Source organism: Lutra lutra, chromosome 8 (genome assembly GCF_902655055.1).
Source record: "Lutra lutra chromosome 8, mLutLut1.2, whole genome shotgun sequence".
Classification (NCBI taxonomy): Eukaryota; Metazoa; Chordata; class Mammalia; order Carnivora; family Mustelidae; genus Lutra; species Lutra lutra.
In genome coordinates this window covers 39,609,423-39,625,327 of record NC_062285.1, presented here as the reverse complement: position 1 = coordinate 39,625,327, position 15,905 = coordinate 39,609,423, and the positions used below count along the sequence as shown (strand labels likewise).

General features: G+C 50.6%; 1 protein-coding gene across 16 annotated transcripts in view; it reads left to right on the top strand.

The window, feature by feature from the left end:
• Positions 1-15,905, top strand: part of CRACR2A (calcium release activated channel regulator 2A) — a 131,438-nt gene that overhangs the window by 101,236 nt on the left and 14,297 nt on the right. For 9 of the 16 annotated variants that reach the window (XR_007129405.1, XR_007129409.1, XR_007129403.1 and 6 more), the window contains 3 exons: positions 5,090-5,171; positions 5,270-5,384; positions 13,417-15,808. Coding sequence is in view for 2 of the 16 variants with exons in the window: in XM_047741224.1 (XP_047597180.1) it covers positions 5,090-5,171; positions 5,270-5,384; positions 13,417-13,518; positions 15,732-15,808 (376 nt within the window). In the remaining 14 variants the exon portion in view is untranslated. Of the gene's footprint in view, positions 1-5,089; positions 5,172-5,269; positions 5,385-10,355; positions 10,546-13,416; positions 15,809-15,905 lie in introns of those variants that run through there. The other 7 variants (XR_007129406.1, XR_007129408.1, XR_007129407.1 and 4 more) reach the window with 4 other exon arrangements.

Here is a 15,905-nt window from a genome sequence, read left to right as displayed (position 1 = left end):
TGAGCTCATCTCTTTTTTTAAAAGATTTTATTTATTTATTTGACAGAGAGAGACACAGCGAGAGAGGGAACACAAGCAAGGGGGAGTGGGAGAGGGAGAAGCAGGCTTCCTGCCAAGCAGGGAGCCCGATGATGAGGGGCTCGATCCCAGGACCCCGGATCATGACCTGAGCTGAAGGCAGACGCTTGACGACTGAGCCCACCGGGCATCTCTAAGCCCATCTTTTTTATCATTTTTTTTCTCCATTTTCAGCACGGCTTTATGCTTTTCCCGAACTGTGCACTTCAACATCACAACCCCTGCCTCCCCAACGGGCCAGCAGCTTCCTGCCCTGCCCCTCCCTAAGTGTGCACATATGTGTGCGTGTGTGTGCGTGCATGTGTGTGTGTGTAGAGGGGTGTGGTGGAGGACAGTGCCCTGGGTGACTCCTTTTACCAGCACATGTTACCCATCTGCGGCCCAGGCCTGCTGGGTGACAGCTGGATTTCATCGTGGAAGCTCATTAGGCTCAGCTATTAATGGATGATCTTGGCTTAATGTGTTCCCACACACGACTAATATTTTATTCAGATGGAGGCCTTTGCTCTCTTCACCCAAATTTGCTCATTGCATTAGAAGATGTGGCAAGACCCAAGGGCGTACTGACCTTTTAGCTTCTACCTTTTGCTTGAATCACTCAAGCCAAAAATAAATCCACTGAGAGATTACTATGTACCATTTAACCACAGTGATAAGGTAGCTGTCCAGAATTTGAAAACATACTGATGTGATAAGCATATTTACCATGGGGCTTTTGTATTCATCACTTCAGTCTGTCTTCGCACAACCCTGGGGGGAAAGAAGGTACTGTTATCAGCCCAATAGACAGATGGGGAAACTGAGGCCCAGAGAGATTGAGAGCTTGTCCACATTCCCTCAGCTCATTCAGTGCTTATATTGGTCCCTCACTGGCCCCTTCTGTACCACTCCGCAGTATCTCCTGAGCATACGGAGTGGTGTGTGCTCAGCACCCGGGGAGGGGTAAGGACACTTGCCCATCCTGAGAGGTGGGCACGGGTTGGTATAGGCAGGGGAGGCTGCTGAGGTTCAGTGGGACTTAAGGAGCCTGGGATTTTCATCTTGGCTCTGCCACTGATCAGCTGTGTGACCTTAGGAGGACATGTTACCCCTGGGTGCTTCGAGTTTTTCCTCCTGGAAGATTCGAACTAGGTCACCGAAGACAGCTTCCAAGCCTGGTTCTCTGTTCAGACCATCTTGGACCTTCCGCTGTCTGACAGGCTGGCTCTATAAGACAGGCTTCCCCTGCTCCAGAACTCTGCCTGGGGAAGGCTCCATGTTCTTTCCCTTCCTTCCAAATTTGTGCCTGGAGGAGAGTCTCTTCCCACATGCTTCAGGCATCCCATCCGTACTGTTGGGTCTTTTCCTCCATTGGTACCACATCTGGAATATTCTCTTGTCCCTTCCCTCCTGTCTCATTCTACCCAAAGACTGAGCCCCCCACCCCAGATGAAGAATCAGGCCCCTAACAGGAAGAAGGGGAGGCTATGACCCAAGCCTGGAGAAGTCTGGGCTTGCAGGCCTTGGGTGAGCCCAGTGTCCTGCAGGAACCAATGGCTGTAGGAGGAGGACTCACCTTCCTGGGGGCGTTCCATGGGGGAGGCCCCCACAAGTCAGGGCTCCGGCACAGGTTCGTGGGAGACGGGGTGGGTGCCAGCCCCTCGGCCCTCAGAAGCATCCCTCTGAGCGACGCGCACGGTGCACCTCCCCCGTAGATGAAATCAAGGAATCAAGGGCCGTTTACATTTCCAACCTGTACCCCTGAGCTGGAAGCCTCTGAAAAATGAAAAATCAGACTAATTTGCACTTCCCAGGAGACCAATTATGGAAACACCTACAATTTAGGAAGGGAAAAATATCAAAGATTCCAAATCAGGAATGCCCTTCATCACACTGCGCAGAACATGCTGGAACAGCAGCTGAAATTAGTCTCCCTGCCACACAACGTGCCTTGTTCTGGTACACATGTCAGTAACAGATGTCACACCAGCCACCAGAAAGATGCTCCCTTTAAAGAGACAGAGGCCCAGGATTCTGCTCTAGGGGAACAGAGCTCTCTCACCCTAGCCTGGGGCTCCGGCCATCCATTCCCTGTCAGGAGCAACCCCACCAGCATAAACAGAGTCCTAAGAGAGACTCAGCAGTTCCCTAAATCTTTCCAGCCCCATCAAAGGGGACTTCAGGTCTACCGCTCCCTCATATGGACATGATCCCTCCTGGACTCTTGGCTTGAACACAATGTAAATGCTCTAATATGGCAGTGTGACTTGAGGTCCATGCCCACCCCACCTTAGGACCAGCGGATTCCTTCAAAGGCAAGTGCTTGAGCCCCGTGGGTGTCCTGGAGATGTCAAATGATGGTTTCTGTAGAACGCTGGAGCTCATTTTGTACGTGACAGGACTGATTAATAGAAGCTAACCCTCCCTGGAAACTGGGACTCCGAGTCCTATGCTCCTTCCACTGCCCCACATTGATTCACAGCCCCCTGCCATCAGTCACAGGCCACCGCCCAAGAGGTTTCTTCCAGAAGTTTTTTTCTAACAGAATGCACTCCTCCCCTTTTGGCCACCAGTCTGTTTTCTATCCCACTCCACATCTCTGAGAGAAATCCTGGAGATTTTCTCTACGACAACTTTCAGCCCCCCTCCCCAAATCCCCCTACTCTAAATGATAACTCGAGCCTGTCTTGTCCAGAAGGGTTAATGTCAGTCTTGGAGTCCATCAGCCCAGCTATAACCCACACTATCCCCCGACAAGACACGACACAATTCTCAGTGACGGGGACCCCTGACGTCCAACTGTCATTCAGGAACCAGACAGGTTGCAAGTTGGGTGTCACTGCCATGTGTTTCTTGAATGCTACAGCTGAATTTCAAGATTATGAACCTCTGACCTAGCCCTCTACATCCTCCATCATCCCTCATTTGCAGATGAGGAGTGAAGACACCCCAAAATGACATAATGTCATCGAGGTCGCATAGCGAGTCAAGGCAAAACTGAGACTGGGACACACAGTGTGGGTTGCCCAGCTCTTGAAATGTTAGAACTGCCTGTGGTCTTAGAAAGCAGTTTATTCTAGGCTCTCTGGTCCTACGTCATTGTGTGTTGCCTGTTCGGTTGGTCTCTGACTCCTTGTGTCTCCTGCCACCGCCCCCGGGCTCCCCCTTGGGCTTCTCTGTCTGAGGTTGCAGAGACAAGTACATCGTGTACCCAGCTGGGAGTCCCAGCAAGCTCACCAGGACACAGAAACCACTTTGCTCCCTGTAAAACAAGCTCCCTGTCCTCCAGCAAAGTATTTGGCCAGTGAGATAGAGCAAGATCATGACCACAGCCAAGACCCACGGGGCACCACCTACCCCTCCGCCTGCCTGCCTTTCTGTTCAGGAGAGGGCTCTGTCCTGGGGGCTTTGGACCATCAGCCTGCTTTCAGATCAGACCCTGAAGGTGTGTCAACCATGGTTGACTTTTTCCTGAGTTGTTATCAGAAAGGGGCGCCTGGGTGACTCAGTCGTTAAGTGTTTGCCTTCGGCTCAGGTCATGATCCCAGGGTTCTGGGTTTGAGCCCCACATTGGGCTCTCTGCTTGGCAGGAAGCCACTCCCCCTGCTTGTGTTCCCTCTCTCTCTGTGTCTCTCTCTGTCAAATAAATAAAATCTTTAAAAAAGAGAAAAGAAAAGGAAAGGGAAAGGGAAGGAAAGGAAAGGAGGCAGCTCCTTTAGTCCCCCAGAGCACAGACTGGAGAAGCCTCCTAGATTCAGCACAGCTAGTCATAATCTGTTTTGTTGGGAGCACTAAGCCCTGGCCTTTCTAGGTGAAATGAGGCTGCCAGGTGTCCCTGGGTACAGGGCACCATTGCAAAAAGAATGAGCCTCAGAGCTGGGCTTGTAACTCACTATAGCCTGTGAAGCAGAGGGCGTCCAGAGTCCCTGCTTAGGGACTTAGGTCTGACATTCTAGAAGTGGACGACTCTCCCTCCCACTTCTTGCCACTCCGGGGCCCCTAGTGCCCTCGGCTTTGCCTGGAGACAGTTGCTGGGATGCCCTTTCCTATTTACTGCCTCTCTATCTTCTCTTTTGTCTCTGTGTCCAAGCTTCTATTGCTGTCCCTTACTGACCCGTCCACAGCAATCTGTTAGGATGGCCCAACTCCTTTCCCCTGGGTCTTTTTGAAGGTGGCAGGGGATGCCCTCTAGAACCCAGATCCGATACCATGAGGGAGCAAGACTTTTGAAAAGTGCTAAACATTTGTGAACATTCTTACATGATGTAGGAAAGAGGAATATGTTCTTAGAGAAACTGCATTAAGGTTCTTTTCTCTGAGGGCCACTGTAGGGTACAGACCTTGTCTCTCTGGTGCAGGACTCTGGGTAGGGTCAAGGCCACAGAGAGATGGTTTTGACTGGCCCAGTGGCTCATATTAGGAGCTCAAAACCCATCTCAGGGGTGACTGCTGCTTTTGACTCCCTCCCTTGCCACTTCTCTTCTGAACCTCCCTCTACCTGCCACTGCTCACCCTCTCCTATCCTTTGCTTTGGCTGATGGAAGTCTGAAAGTATGATCCATTCCCCAGGAATAATTGAACTTTGTTATGGGAACTTTGAAAAGGATTTTAGGGAGTAGCGGGAGAAAGAAATAGGAGGACAGTCTCCTCCTCCTCTATCTTTGCAATGAGGGAGTAAATTCATGAAAAATAACAAATATCTTCACCTTGGTGTATCGTTTCTACATATGGGATCTCATTTGAGCCTTATTATAGAATCCCTAAAGAGGGTGTGAATTACATTGCAGCAAGGAAACTACAGTTCAGAGAGGTTAAGCAATTTGATCCACACCCCACAGCTGCTCAGTGGCAGAGACAGGACCAGAGCTCAGCTTCCGCACCTCCACGTCCAGGTCCCCACATCCCCTCCCTGGGGTCTGGGGGCACCTGCTCAGGGAGGTTTGTCACCCCTGGCCTCACGGGCTTCTGGACATGCGGGGAGTCTGGGCATAGTTCTCTGATCTGGAAGTGATAGGCTCCCTCCTCCTTCCAGGCATCGACTATCAGGTGAAAATGATGCACGTTGATGGCTCATACGTGGCACTGCAGCTGTGGGACACAGCGGGACAGGAGAGGTGAGGAGCGCCCCTGACCCAACCCTGCCTCCTCCACCACCCACCGAAGGGGCCGCCGGGATGCCTTGCAGCCCCTGACATGTGGCCCTCGGTGACAGGTACCGCTGCATCACCCAGCAGTTCTTCAGGAAGGCCGATGGCGTTGTCGTCATGTACGATGTCACAGCCAGACAGTCGTTCCTGTCGGTCCGGCAGTGGCTGAGCAGCGTGGAGGTGAGCTGATGACCTTCTAAAGCATTGACGCTGACTCCTGCCTCCCCCTTGTCCCCGCCCATCTCCTGCCCAGCCCTCTGCACTTCTAAAACCTGAGTCCAAACCCGCCTTCTCCAGCAACACATGGGTTCCCGCGTCCATATGGCCCTTCACCCAAGCCCAGCCCTCGGTACTGGGGTGAATGAGACTGACTCAGTCCCTGCCTTCACGGAGGTGGGAACTTGAGAAACAGATCACACCCCTGACTGTGTCATTACAGTCGCCATCAGTGCCTCGAGGGAAGGGGCTAAGATTGGGGGAGGGGCTCAGAATGGCAAGAAACCAGTGTTTAAGCGGAGTCCCACCCGTGTTCTTCCCTCTCTCGGCCCTCTGTGTTGCTCTGGCTCCCGTGGCTCCCAGCTATGCCCAGCCCAGGAGGGGCTCCACACAGTGTCTTGGGGCCTCTGTCACAACCCTCAGCTAGAGGGGAGGCTGATCTACAATGTGAGCCCCCCCCCCCCCAACTCACCACAAGGCCACCCTGGGTGGGGCCCACAGGCAACAGCCCTCTTCTTTGAATTCTGGATTAGCTGTAAAACTCAACTCCCTTGATTTATACTCGCAGGAAGTTGCTTTGCAAGTGTTTTGTACTTTCTGGCCATCTACATATTCTTCCTTGACCACTCAGATGCAGCCTTCTCAAGGCCAAGGTCAGGGTGGACAAGGCACATACTTATTTGAGAGGGCCTCCAAGGAGTCTTTAACAAAACGATCAGCTAGGATACCCCACCTCCTTCCACCTGCATTATCCATGTACTGCTCATGCATTTGTCTAAAGCACGGCCAGGCACTGTTCTAGGCTCTGGGAATGATAGCAGCAAGTAAGAGACAAGGTTCCGGTCCTTGTGGAGTTTACCTTCATCCCTCTGTTCAAGCCTGGAAGACCTGGCATAGTCCTTACCTGCTTACCACACTGTAACACCGCTGTGAAGGACACAGTTGCCAGCCCAGCTCCCTGCCTCTGGGTCTCCTGAGAACTGACCCTGTGCCTCTGTCACACTGTGTAACAGGCGTCTGGCATGGGGCCCCGCAGAACTAGTGCTCAACAGATGTGGGAGGCATGAATGGATACGGTATCCTTGGGCGGGCAGAATCCTGGAGTTGTTCATTTCTTCATCCTTTTGGCCCTAAGATCTGTGATTCCTCCCACCAAAATCTGTTTCTCTTGGAGTTTGGATTGGCTGGGCCACTCCTTTCTTCTGTGAATCCACATCCTTCTCATTTCCAGGAAAAAGAAGGAACAAGAGTGGAAACCAAATTCAAAGGTTTCTCTGAAATTTGTTTCATACAAATTATTTCTCAAAATGATGGTGCTTGAGGAACTTACAGTAGAGAAAATGGAAGTTTTGACATGTAGTGAATGGCTACAGGCCAAGCTAACAAAGGAGGCAAATGGGATGGGTAATCTGGAAGCAATAGGACATGATTTTTGTTGTTGGTTTTTTTGGTTTTTTTTTTGTTTTTTTTTTTTTGATAGTGCGGCCCATTTATCTTCCTCACAGAAATTAAGCCCCCAGGAGTGACACTGGGGATTAGCTATCTGCTGGTTCTCAAACTTTCTTCTTGGGAACCCTAGGAGCATAGAGACTCCCCCCAGGAACTGGGGAGGGCTCATCCCCCAGATCACTGAGAGCCCTTTCTGCTTCATTCAGTTTTCTCAACTGGAAGTCCAGGCCCAATTTTGTTAGACAAGAGGGTTTCCCTGTGAAAAATTACTGATCTAAAACAGCCATCTCATTCTCAAAGGAAGACGTCAAGGCCGTGACCTCTGTACCACCCATTCTCTTCCCAGCTATGTACATTTCTTTTTTTTTTTTAAGATTTTATTTTTTTAAATTTATTTGACAGACAGAGATCTCAAGTAGGCAGAGAGGCAGGCAGAGAGAGAGGAGGAAGCAGGCTCCCTGCCGAGCAGAGAGCCCAATGTGGGGTTCGATCCCAGGACCCTGGGATCATGACCTGAGCCGAAGGCAGAGGCTTTAACCCACTGAGCCACCCAGGCGCCCCAGCCAGCTATGTACATTTCATTGTCCCCAGATAGCAACATAGTGAGACAGACTGGAGCAAGTAGAGGCAGTTTAAGTAGCCTGGGATGAATAGGGATGGAGAGAGGAGGCAAACTTACAGAACCATGCTCTTTGCCCTCAGTAGGGGCTGCCGCTTCTGAGGCCCTGGTTGTGTACCCAGAGCCCAGGATCTAGCTGGAGAGGTGGATTATCAGGTGGAATTTGGCAGCAGTGAGGCCGAGAAATCACAGAGGACCACCATTGCAGCTGGAAGCACGAGCTTGGTCATTCTCCCGAAAACGGGAGAATTTGGGCGTGTTCCCAAGTGGGGCAGGGCTGAAAAGCACTGTCAACACGTACCCAGCAAGAGACCTCAGGGAAACCCTAGTGTCTCGATGGCCCCCTGGGGAAGCCACACGGAAAGGCACTTAACCAAGAATTCTCCAGGTGAGGGTGGGATTTTTCTGTATCATTTGGACTTTGAATGTTCCTTCTCGGGAGTATCAGCAGAAGGTTCGGGTAAACTCTAAATGGGGATGCCAAACCCAGACGGTCAGGATCACCTGGGGTGCTTTCAGACAAAACAGAGGCCAGGCCTTCTCTCCTAAATAGAATGATTCAGGGCCTGGAAATACAATGAAGGGGGAGAAAAAAAAAAAAAAAAAAGGGAAAAGAAAAAAGCATCAGTCCCCTGGGTGATTTGGCTTCTCAGCTGCCATGATCCAAGCCTGAAAAGTGCTTCTCGAAGTTTAATATGCACAGGAATCTCCTGGGCGCCTCGTTAAAATACAGAATCTGACTCCGCAGGGTCAAAACCTTAGGTAGGCCCCGAGGTTCTAACAAGTTCTCAGGGAGGCCCGTGTGGCCAGGCCGGGTACCACCCTTGGAGAAGTGAGGCTCTCAATCACTTGCAGAGATGTCTGTGTGCCTTCCCCCAAGACTCTGCCATGTGTCCCCCACCTGGTCTGGCACGGGGGAGGTGCTGGGGGGACCTGGTCCGGGGACCCAGCCCAGTGGCCCAAGGATTGGAGACAAGTGTGGCGGGGGGTGGGGGGCGGTTATGTGAACACGTGAACAAGTGTCAGATGGTGGAGTGTGTGTCGAAGGTGCAGAACAGTGGGATCGTGAATGCAATTATTCTCAAGATTCTTGAAAAGCTGAAGTCATTCTGCCTTGGCAACCAGCAATCAGGGGTGTCAGGTGACAGATTAAAACCTGACACATAATTTGATCAGAGGGAACTGAAAATAATAAGTACTTTGTATTTGCGGAGCACCTTATTTTTCCATAGAACTCCAAGCACTTTGCGAACTCCCTCACCCGGAGAAGGGGGGGTGGAGGGGGAGCTTTAATAACAGGCTTCAGAACCTGAAGCCTTATTATTAAGTGAATGCTGGCCAGCTGTTCGCAGCGCCCCTTCCTCCCGCAACCTGAAAAGCAGTATAAGAAGAAAGGGCTTAAATTGTCACAGATTATACTTGCCGAAGACTCACTCTTGGAATAGGTTGTGCGGGGTGGGAACAGATGCTTGAGGCGGGGGTGGGGGGCACTTTGGTCCCTGAAAAATAAGTTCTTACTATCCCAGCTCCCACGAAACTGGCCAGTCACCCATGACAGAGTGGACCGGAGGCTCTGAAAGGTTCCTCCTGACCCCCACATTCTTACAGCGTATGGCCTTTAATCCTCTGGGGGAGGGGGTCAGGATGGAGGAGGAGTGGGCACAGATGAGAGGACCCTAGAAGATCCTTCCAGTCCCTACAGAACCCATATCCTTTGGCGCAAGAGAGAACTGACTAAGGCTTGTGATGCTTTATGAGGTGGGAGAACTCCCCCCCCCCCCGCCCCCGCCACCCCGCCGTGGCTGGTCCCCTGCCCCACCCACCCTTGTTTTTCCTACCTCGCCCCCAGGCCTTCTGTCGGTTTACATTCCCTATATACCTTATAGCAAATCAAAACAGGTAGCCATTCCAGTCACCTGGGTATCCCCAGCCCTCCCCTACCTCCTTCTCATCTCTGCTGGGGAGGACTGGTTTAATCTAGAGAAGAAACAGGTGGCATTCTCAGTGTCCCGTGTCTAGACCATAGGACCAACTGGACATCTGGAGACTTTGGGGCTTGGATCAGGGGAAATCAAATTTGGCACAAGCCTGAACGGACTGGTATTTTCCTCAAACCCAGTTTGTGGGTCCCCAATGTCTGCAGTCCGGGTATGTTGAACTTCTTGTTTCAATCTTTTGTCACTCTGGTGGCCCTGAATTCTTAGGCCTGTAAGTCAAGGAAGTGGAAAATGACAGAAGTCATTAAGCCAACAGGAGCTGCATCTCCAAACTGGGGGAAAAAAAAAAATGGAGATTAATTTAATGCAGCCTCTTGTTTCAGAGATGAAAAGTCCTGCAATCCAGAGAGAGGAAGTGACTTCTCTAAAAGTACCCCCAGCTTGCCAGACGCCCAGCCAGAGCTAGAATCTAGGGCCCTGCCACTTCATTATGCTGCATTATGCATTATGTGACAAGAGAGTCACATGGTCTGTGGTTGAAATCTGCTTCTAAAAAATAGGTGTTCATTTCTCTTTTCCATCCTTCCCACTTTGCCTCAAAGCACAATGCTCCGTTATAGCTCAAAGGGGCCAGGCCCCCTCTCCTCTCCCTTCATGGACCACGAGCTAATTCTCGAATGAGAATCTCTGTCATTGGTGGCCATGTTCAGCACAGAGCAAAAAATAGCAGTTTGATTTTTTCCCCCATGTTCCAAGTTGAGCTTGAAGTGCTGGCAGTTTAAAACGACTACACAAATAAATCTTGTTTTGACTCATAGTCCAGGGGGTGGATAAATATGGAAACCCCCAAGATATAATTTTGCAGTCATTTTTTTCTTAGCATAACTACATGCTTTAATGTGCTGAGAAATTTTTTTGTTCTGGCTCCAGGGAACTAACAGCACTATCCTGGCTAAGTGCTTTCTCTTGCCTCCCAGCAAATGGATATTAACACACGCGCGCACACATGCGCGCACACACAGACACACACTACAGCCAAGCAAACCCAACAGCTGCACGTTCTGAGCTGAATGCCAGTCCTCTGCTCCAAGTTGACAGCTCGCGTTATTTAAAGTCAGAGGTGGGTAATCTTGTGAATTTCAACACGTCTGTCTTCCAACAAGCTCAAGTTCAAAGAAAGGCAACTAAAATGGTTGGAGGTATGGAGAGGCTTCTGTGCTGGGCGTCAGTGATAGGAACCCGCTGCGTAGGTCCATCTCATACCTTATTGAATAGAGTCTTTGAAAAGGGGTGGTTCCCCCCCCCCAACAGAGGTTGTGTGCCCAGATAAACAACTTCGATTCCTTCCCTCTGCCCTGCCATGCCTACGGCATCTATAGAAATGTCACCAGAGGTGGGATGGACCTTCAACAGGTTTGCCAAAGGGGATGGGCTTTGGACTTTAGACTTTGAACAGGAAGCGTTGCTTCATCTGGTGGGTCAGATCGAGCCTCTTTGTGCCAAGCGGTGCACAGGCCGAACAGCTAGGTGGGTACGTGAAAAGCGTAAGGTTTGGGCAGAGAGTTGAAAACTTGAGGTTCAAGTCAGAGAAGACCTCGAGACATCTATCCCAGCCCCAGTCCTCCCCATGGCCTTGTGTCAAAGCCTGTTGTTGGGCCCTGGCGATGAAGACTGACCCCCAATGGATAGCACTCTCTGGCCTTGTGCATGTGCCTACTTATTTTTGCTATCTCTTTGGAGATACGCCTAATTCTTCATCAGTGGTGGGCCCGTGGAGGGGGAAGCCAGTTGTCCACAGTATTTGCATTAGAGAGGAACAATGCGGGGGCGGGGGGGGGGGGCGGGAAACAGAAGCCACAACTCTAGCTGGGGGGGGGAGGTGGGGTGGGGAGAGAGGTAGCTTTTTTCCACTCCTTCTAAGATGTTTTATCTTTATATCCAGGCATTGCTTTAAAAAAGAAGACTGCCCCCCCTTTCCCTCAGAGGCACCCCTGTGTTTGTGGTGCCCGGGGTCAGATGCTGGGCTTGTCATTCTTCCCTATCTGACCCCATGTGGCCATTAGGCACCCACCACCACCTTGGCCAGCGAGGAGACTGAAACCATCACTCGTTCTAAAATACCTGTATCCAGGTTCGAATTCTGCCTGGGGATTTCAAGTCCGATGCTCATATTTTCGGAGTTTCCATGTCAAGAAATCCCACAAGCCTTAGTCATCCCTCACACATAAATCTACAAATAACTCTCATGTGCTCTACAACAGCAAGCCTTTTGGCCCATTTCCCTGCTTCCTTCTCTTTTTTCCTTTTCTCTGAAAAAGTCCTCACACAAGTTTCTCTGGCACCACACCGTCCGAAAATGGGGCTCTTCCCATTCCCGAACACTCTGGTAATAGGGAGCCACAGCAGGTCTCCATGCCGGAAGTCGTTTCTCATTTGCAGATACTTGGAACAGAGTGAGATCCACTTAGCGCCTCAACTACAGTGTACATAATCTGATCTCTTTCTGATGGGTCGGAAGATGCATTCCAAATCAGGCAGCGCCTCTGAGCCGTCATTACCCACACGCGTTGCCATCTGACCATGGGTAAATGGAGATACCACTTTGAGAGAGTTCTAGTTAATAAGACACTAAATAGCAGAAAGTTCCCTGGAAATCAGAATTTAGAGAAAACCATTGGAGAATCGTGGACCTGTATACTATAGGGTCCTCATAACTCTGACTTTGCTATTGTTCTTTTGGATTCTCTGAGCCTTAACATTCTCATGGAGGAAATGAGAATTTTTTTTTTTTTCCACTACAGAACTGCAGTAAAAATGAACATGTACATTGAGGAGCCGTGGAGGCTTAATTTCAAATCTAATTGCATTCAAACTTAAAACATGCGCCCCTGTCGGATGGACGTGGGACATTAATTTGAAGTGGTGCGATCTAGTGGTTAAACTCTTGGCAAAACTCGGCTTCTGTCATCCCCCAACCCTCTATTCAGTAAAACATTTTAGCTACAATAAATAACTATTGGTTACCAAATTATTATTAAAAGCCCCTAATTAAATATCTTGCTAAGTAAAAATAACAACCTGCTTACATGTGAATATTACCATATTAACTCACTTAATAGCTGTGCGCCGTGGGCCCTTTGTTTGCCCTCCTGAGAGGCACGTGAAGTACACACATTTCATGAGGGAGGACACCCCAGGGTGCAGAGACTCCAGGGAGCAGGCCCCTGGCTGCTGTGCCACGGTCACCGGGGGAGTAAAGAAAGTTGACCCTGTGAATACACCTGTTACTTCTGGCCCCAGAAGTGGAGTTTCTAGGGTACTGAGCTCTTCCCACATGGGTTTCTGTCCAAGCCAGAGCGCCCGGCAACAGGTGTCTGTACTGCCCTGCATGGTCACCTCAAATTCCATACACAACAATCGTAGACTGGGTACTGGGGACCCAGTACCATGAATCAGAATTGGACCCAACCCTCAGGGAGCTTATGTGCCCAGTATAAGGCCCCAGTATTAGCAGCCCCTAGAACTGCTCCGAACCACATTGTCTTAATTCCTTTGCTTCATTCTGGTTCATTTTGACTAAGTCTGGTCACTTAGGAATGTTTTCAGGGATGCTATCAGCCCTGGAAAGGGACACATAGTTCACCAGTGTCTGCTGTCCCCTCATCCTGTTACCCACAGCACACCTGGGGAGCCTGCATGTCCCACCCAGCAGCGATGAGTGGGGAAGGAGGGAGGGAGTCACTGTACAGCCCAGTCTGGGGGGCACCGGGAGGCAGGCCTGAGGCACCTTGCAGAAGCTTTGTAAACTGAGGCTATCGGAGAAGGTGACGTTCCCTTTCAGTTTTTGGGATGACCATATTCTTGTCTGGTCTATTGGGGCAGCAGGGGACTCTCAAGCCAGATTGTAACTTTCCTGCCAGCATTTTAAGCCTGCCCTTCTGGGGTTTCCTCATGGATCCTTCTCTCATTTGGGGGATTATCTGTTCTGCAGGAAGCTGTGGGAGACTATATTCCTGTTCTTCTGCTGGGCAATAAAATTGACAACGAGAAAGAGCGGGAAGTTCCGCAAGGCCTCGGAGAGCGGCTTGCCAAGGTAAAGAGCAAACGTTTCTGTCTCTCTGGACAGGGTGGGACCCTGAGGGCAGTCAGGCCTGTCCCCAAGAACCTGGGAAGGAACTTTCTCTGGAAGCCCCCTGAGAAGGAAGCAAGCGGGCAGGGTTGGTGTCCTGGCATCATGGGAATGGCCCATCGCCTGCACACGTGGTACTTTCTGTAGAAAGCCACGCACTGCAAGATAGAGTTGGCAGGGGATGCCTAGGGTAGGGGGAGTTTTCCCAGACTCTCTTCCTTGGGACACAGAATGATAAATTGTTAGATAGTAAGAGGTTACTTACTTACTTAAATCCCCTATCTGATACTCAAATCCATTCTTCTGCATTTCCACTTGATCACCTCCAGGGATGAAACACTCACTACCTATAAGACAGCTTGTTCTTTGAACAGGTCTGTTAGAGAGCTTATCCATTCTATCAAGATTGAGCCCTGAGCTGTGAACTTGAGATAAACTCAGAGCATGCACTCAAAAACACAGCATTAAAATAGGCATCAGCCCTCTTGCCCAAGCTGGGGACCTATAAGGCTCGATGGAAATCAGGCAGCAAACAGTGCTCGTTTCTTAGCTGTCTCTCCTGCCTCCAAGTGGTTTTCAGGAAACTCTACGTCTGGGAAAATGGGGGTACTTTCCAGGCCCAGGATTCCATACTTTTTCGTGTGCTTGCTCTAAACAGGGACTCACGGCCCCTGAGGCTGGGCAAATGGGCACAGAGGCTAAGGGTCAAGGACAAAAGGGGGAAGAAGGATGACGAGGTAGCTAACTGCCTGTCTGCCCTCCCTGACCCCCAGTGCTGAAATTCGAAAGAACTCTGCCAACAGATTTCTCATGTCTCATCTGGCAGAAAACTCTGACCAGAACTGATGGGGAGCTGGTCTTCATTTACTTTGCTTGAATGAATTTTCAAATGTTTCACCAAAGAAGTATTAATATGTTTGATTATAGGGTGCTGTCCCAGATCCACGGAGGGTGACACAGTATAGACATCTGCTGTGTCTCTGAGACTCAGAATCTCTGCATCCCAAAATACATCTGGATCCAAAGGATTTTGATTAATGAACCGCAGGCTTGTGTTTTTATCACCCCGTTTTTTTTTCCCTTTTGTCTCTTTTCGGTCAGTTGAAAGCAATCAAACAAACAAAAACGAGGCTCCGAGACACTAGTATTGATCCAGTTTCTCACAGGGGTCCTCACGGTGGAGTCAGGAAGCCAGCTGGAAGGCAAAGCTTATCTTCGAATTCTAGATCCTGTGAACTCTCCCTCCCCGCACCATGGAGGCTTTATTCTTCCGAAGACTGTCCCAGAGTCAGGCTCCAAGGATGGGGACTGGGTGAAGAGAACCAAGGATGGAGCAGGGGTCCCTGGGGCAGCGAGTCAGGAAAGCTGAGCTGGGAGCCAGTGTCCTTAGAGTCTCCTGATCTGCAAACCTCAGCAGAAGTGTCCTCCCTCGGCTGCCTGCATCCCCACAGGGCATCAGCCTCCCTGCCATTAGCACTGTCCCCGACCGAGGAAGCAGGAAATCTACTAACAGGATTGATAAATGGGCATAATGAAGAGCCTTGGCCAAGAGCCCCCACTGTGCAGGCAGGATGGCCTCTGCCTACTGAGGTGATGGACAGTTGTCCTGTGGCACCAACGCTGGCAGCCTAGGCAGCTGGAATGTTCATTAACTGGTGTGAAGGAGATTTTCTACTGGAGTGCCTTAGGGACACCTGCCCCAGGGCCAGTGTCCTGGGAAAAGCCCCGCCATTAGCTATATAAGTCACTGAAGGAACAGACCCTGTCTGTACTGTGCCCTTGGTTTCCCTGCCTGTGCAGTGGGAAGAACATGGCCCACCCCAGCCTTCGTATCTTTGCCTGCATCACAGGCTGGTGTGAAAAGGAAACAAGCATGTACATACCTGAGAGCAATTATGGGAACGTGTAAAGCACTAAGGCGGCGCACTGTTTTGTGTTTTACAATTGTTATAGCTCACCTGGGAGATGGTTACAGAACTTGCCTTAGACAGGGAGCCTAGAGCAGTGAGGGAAATCAACATTCTTATACAGAGTGGGGATGGGGAGAGGAATGAAGAGGGTCTTCGAGGAGAAGTGAGGGATGCCCAGAGAGGCAGACAGGCTGCTTTCCCATCTCCCATGGTTCTGTCGAGCTCCCCCAGCACTCTCTTTCTGTCCCCTCTGCTTTATGATTCCAGGAGAACAATCTGATCTTCTATGAATGCAGTGCCTATTCCGGTCACAACACCAAAGAGTCCCTGCTCCATCTAGCCAGGTACAGAGGTGCATCCCCGCGGACGTGGTCTGGTGGGAAGCACCTTCGTTCACCTCTGTGCGGACCCTACGCCCGCCCTCTGTCTGCGGGAGCCTTC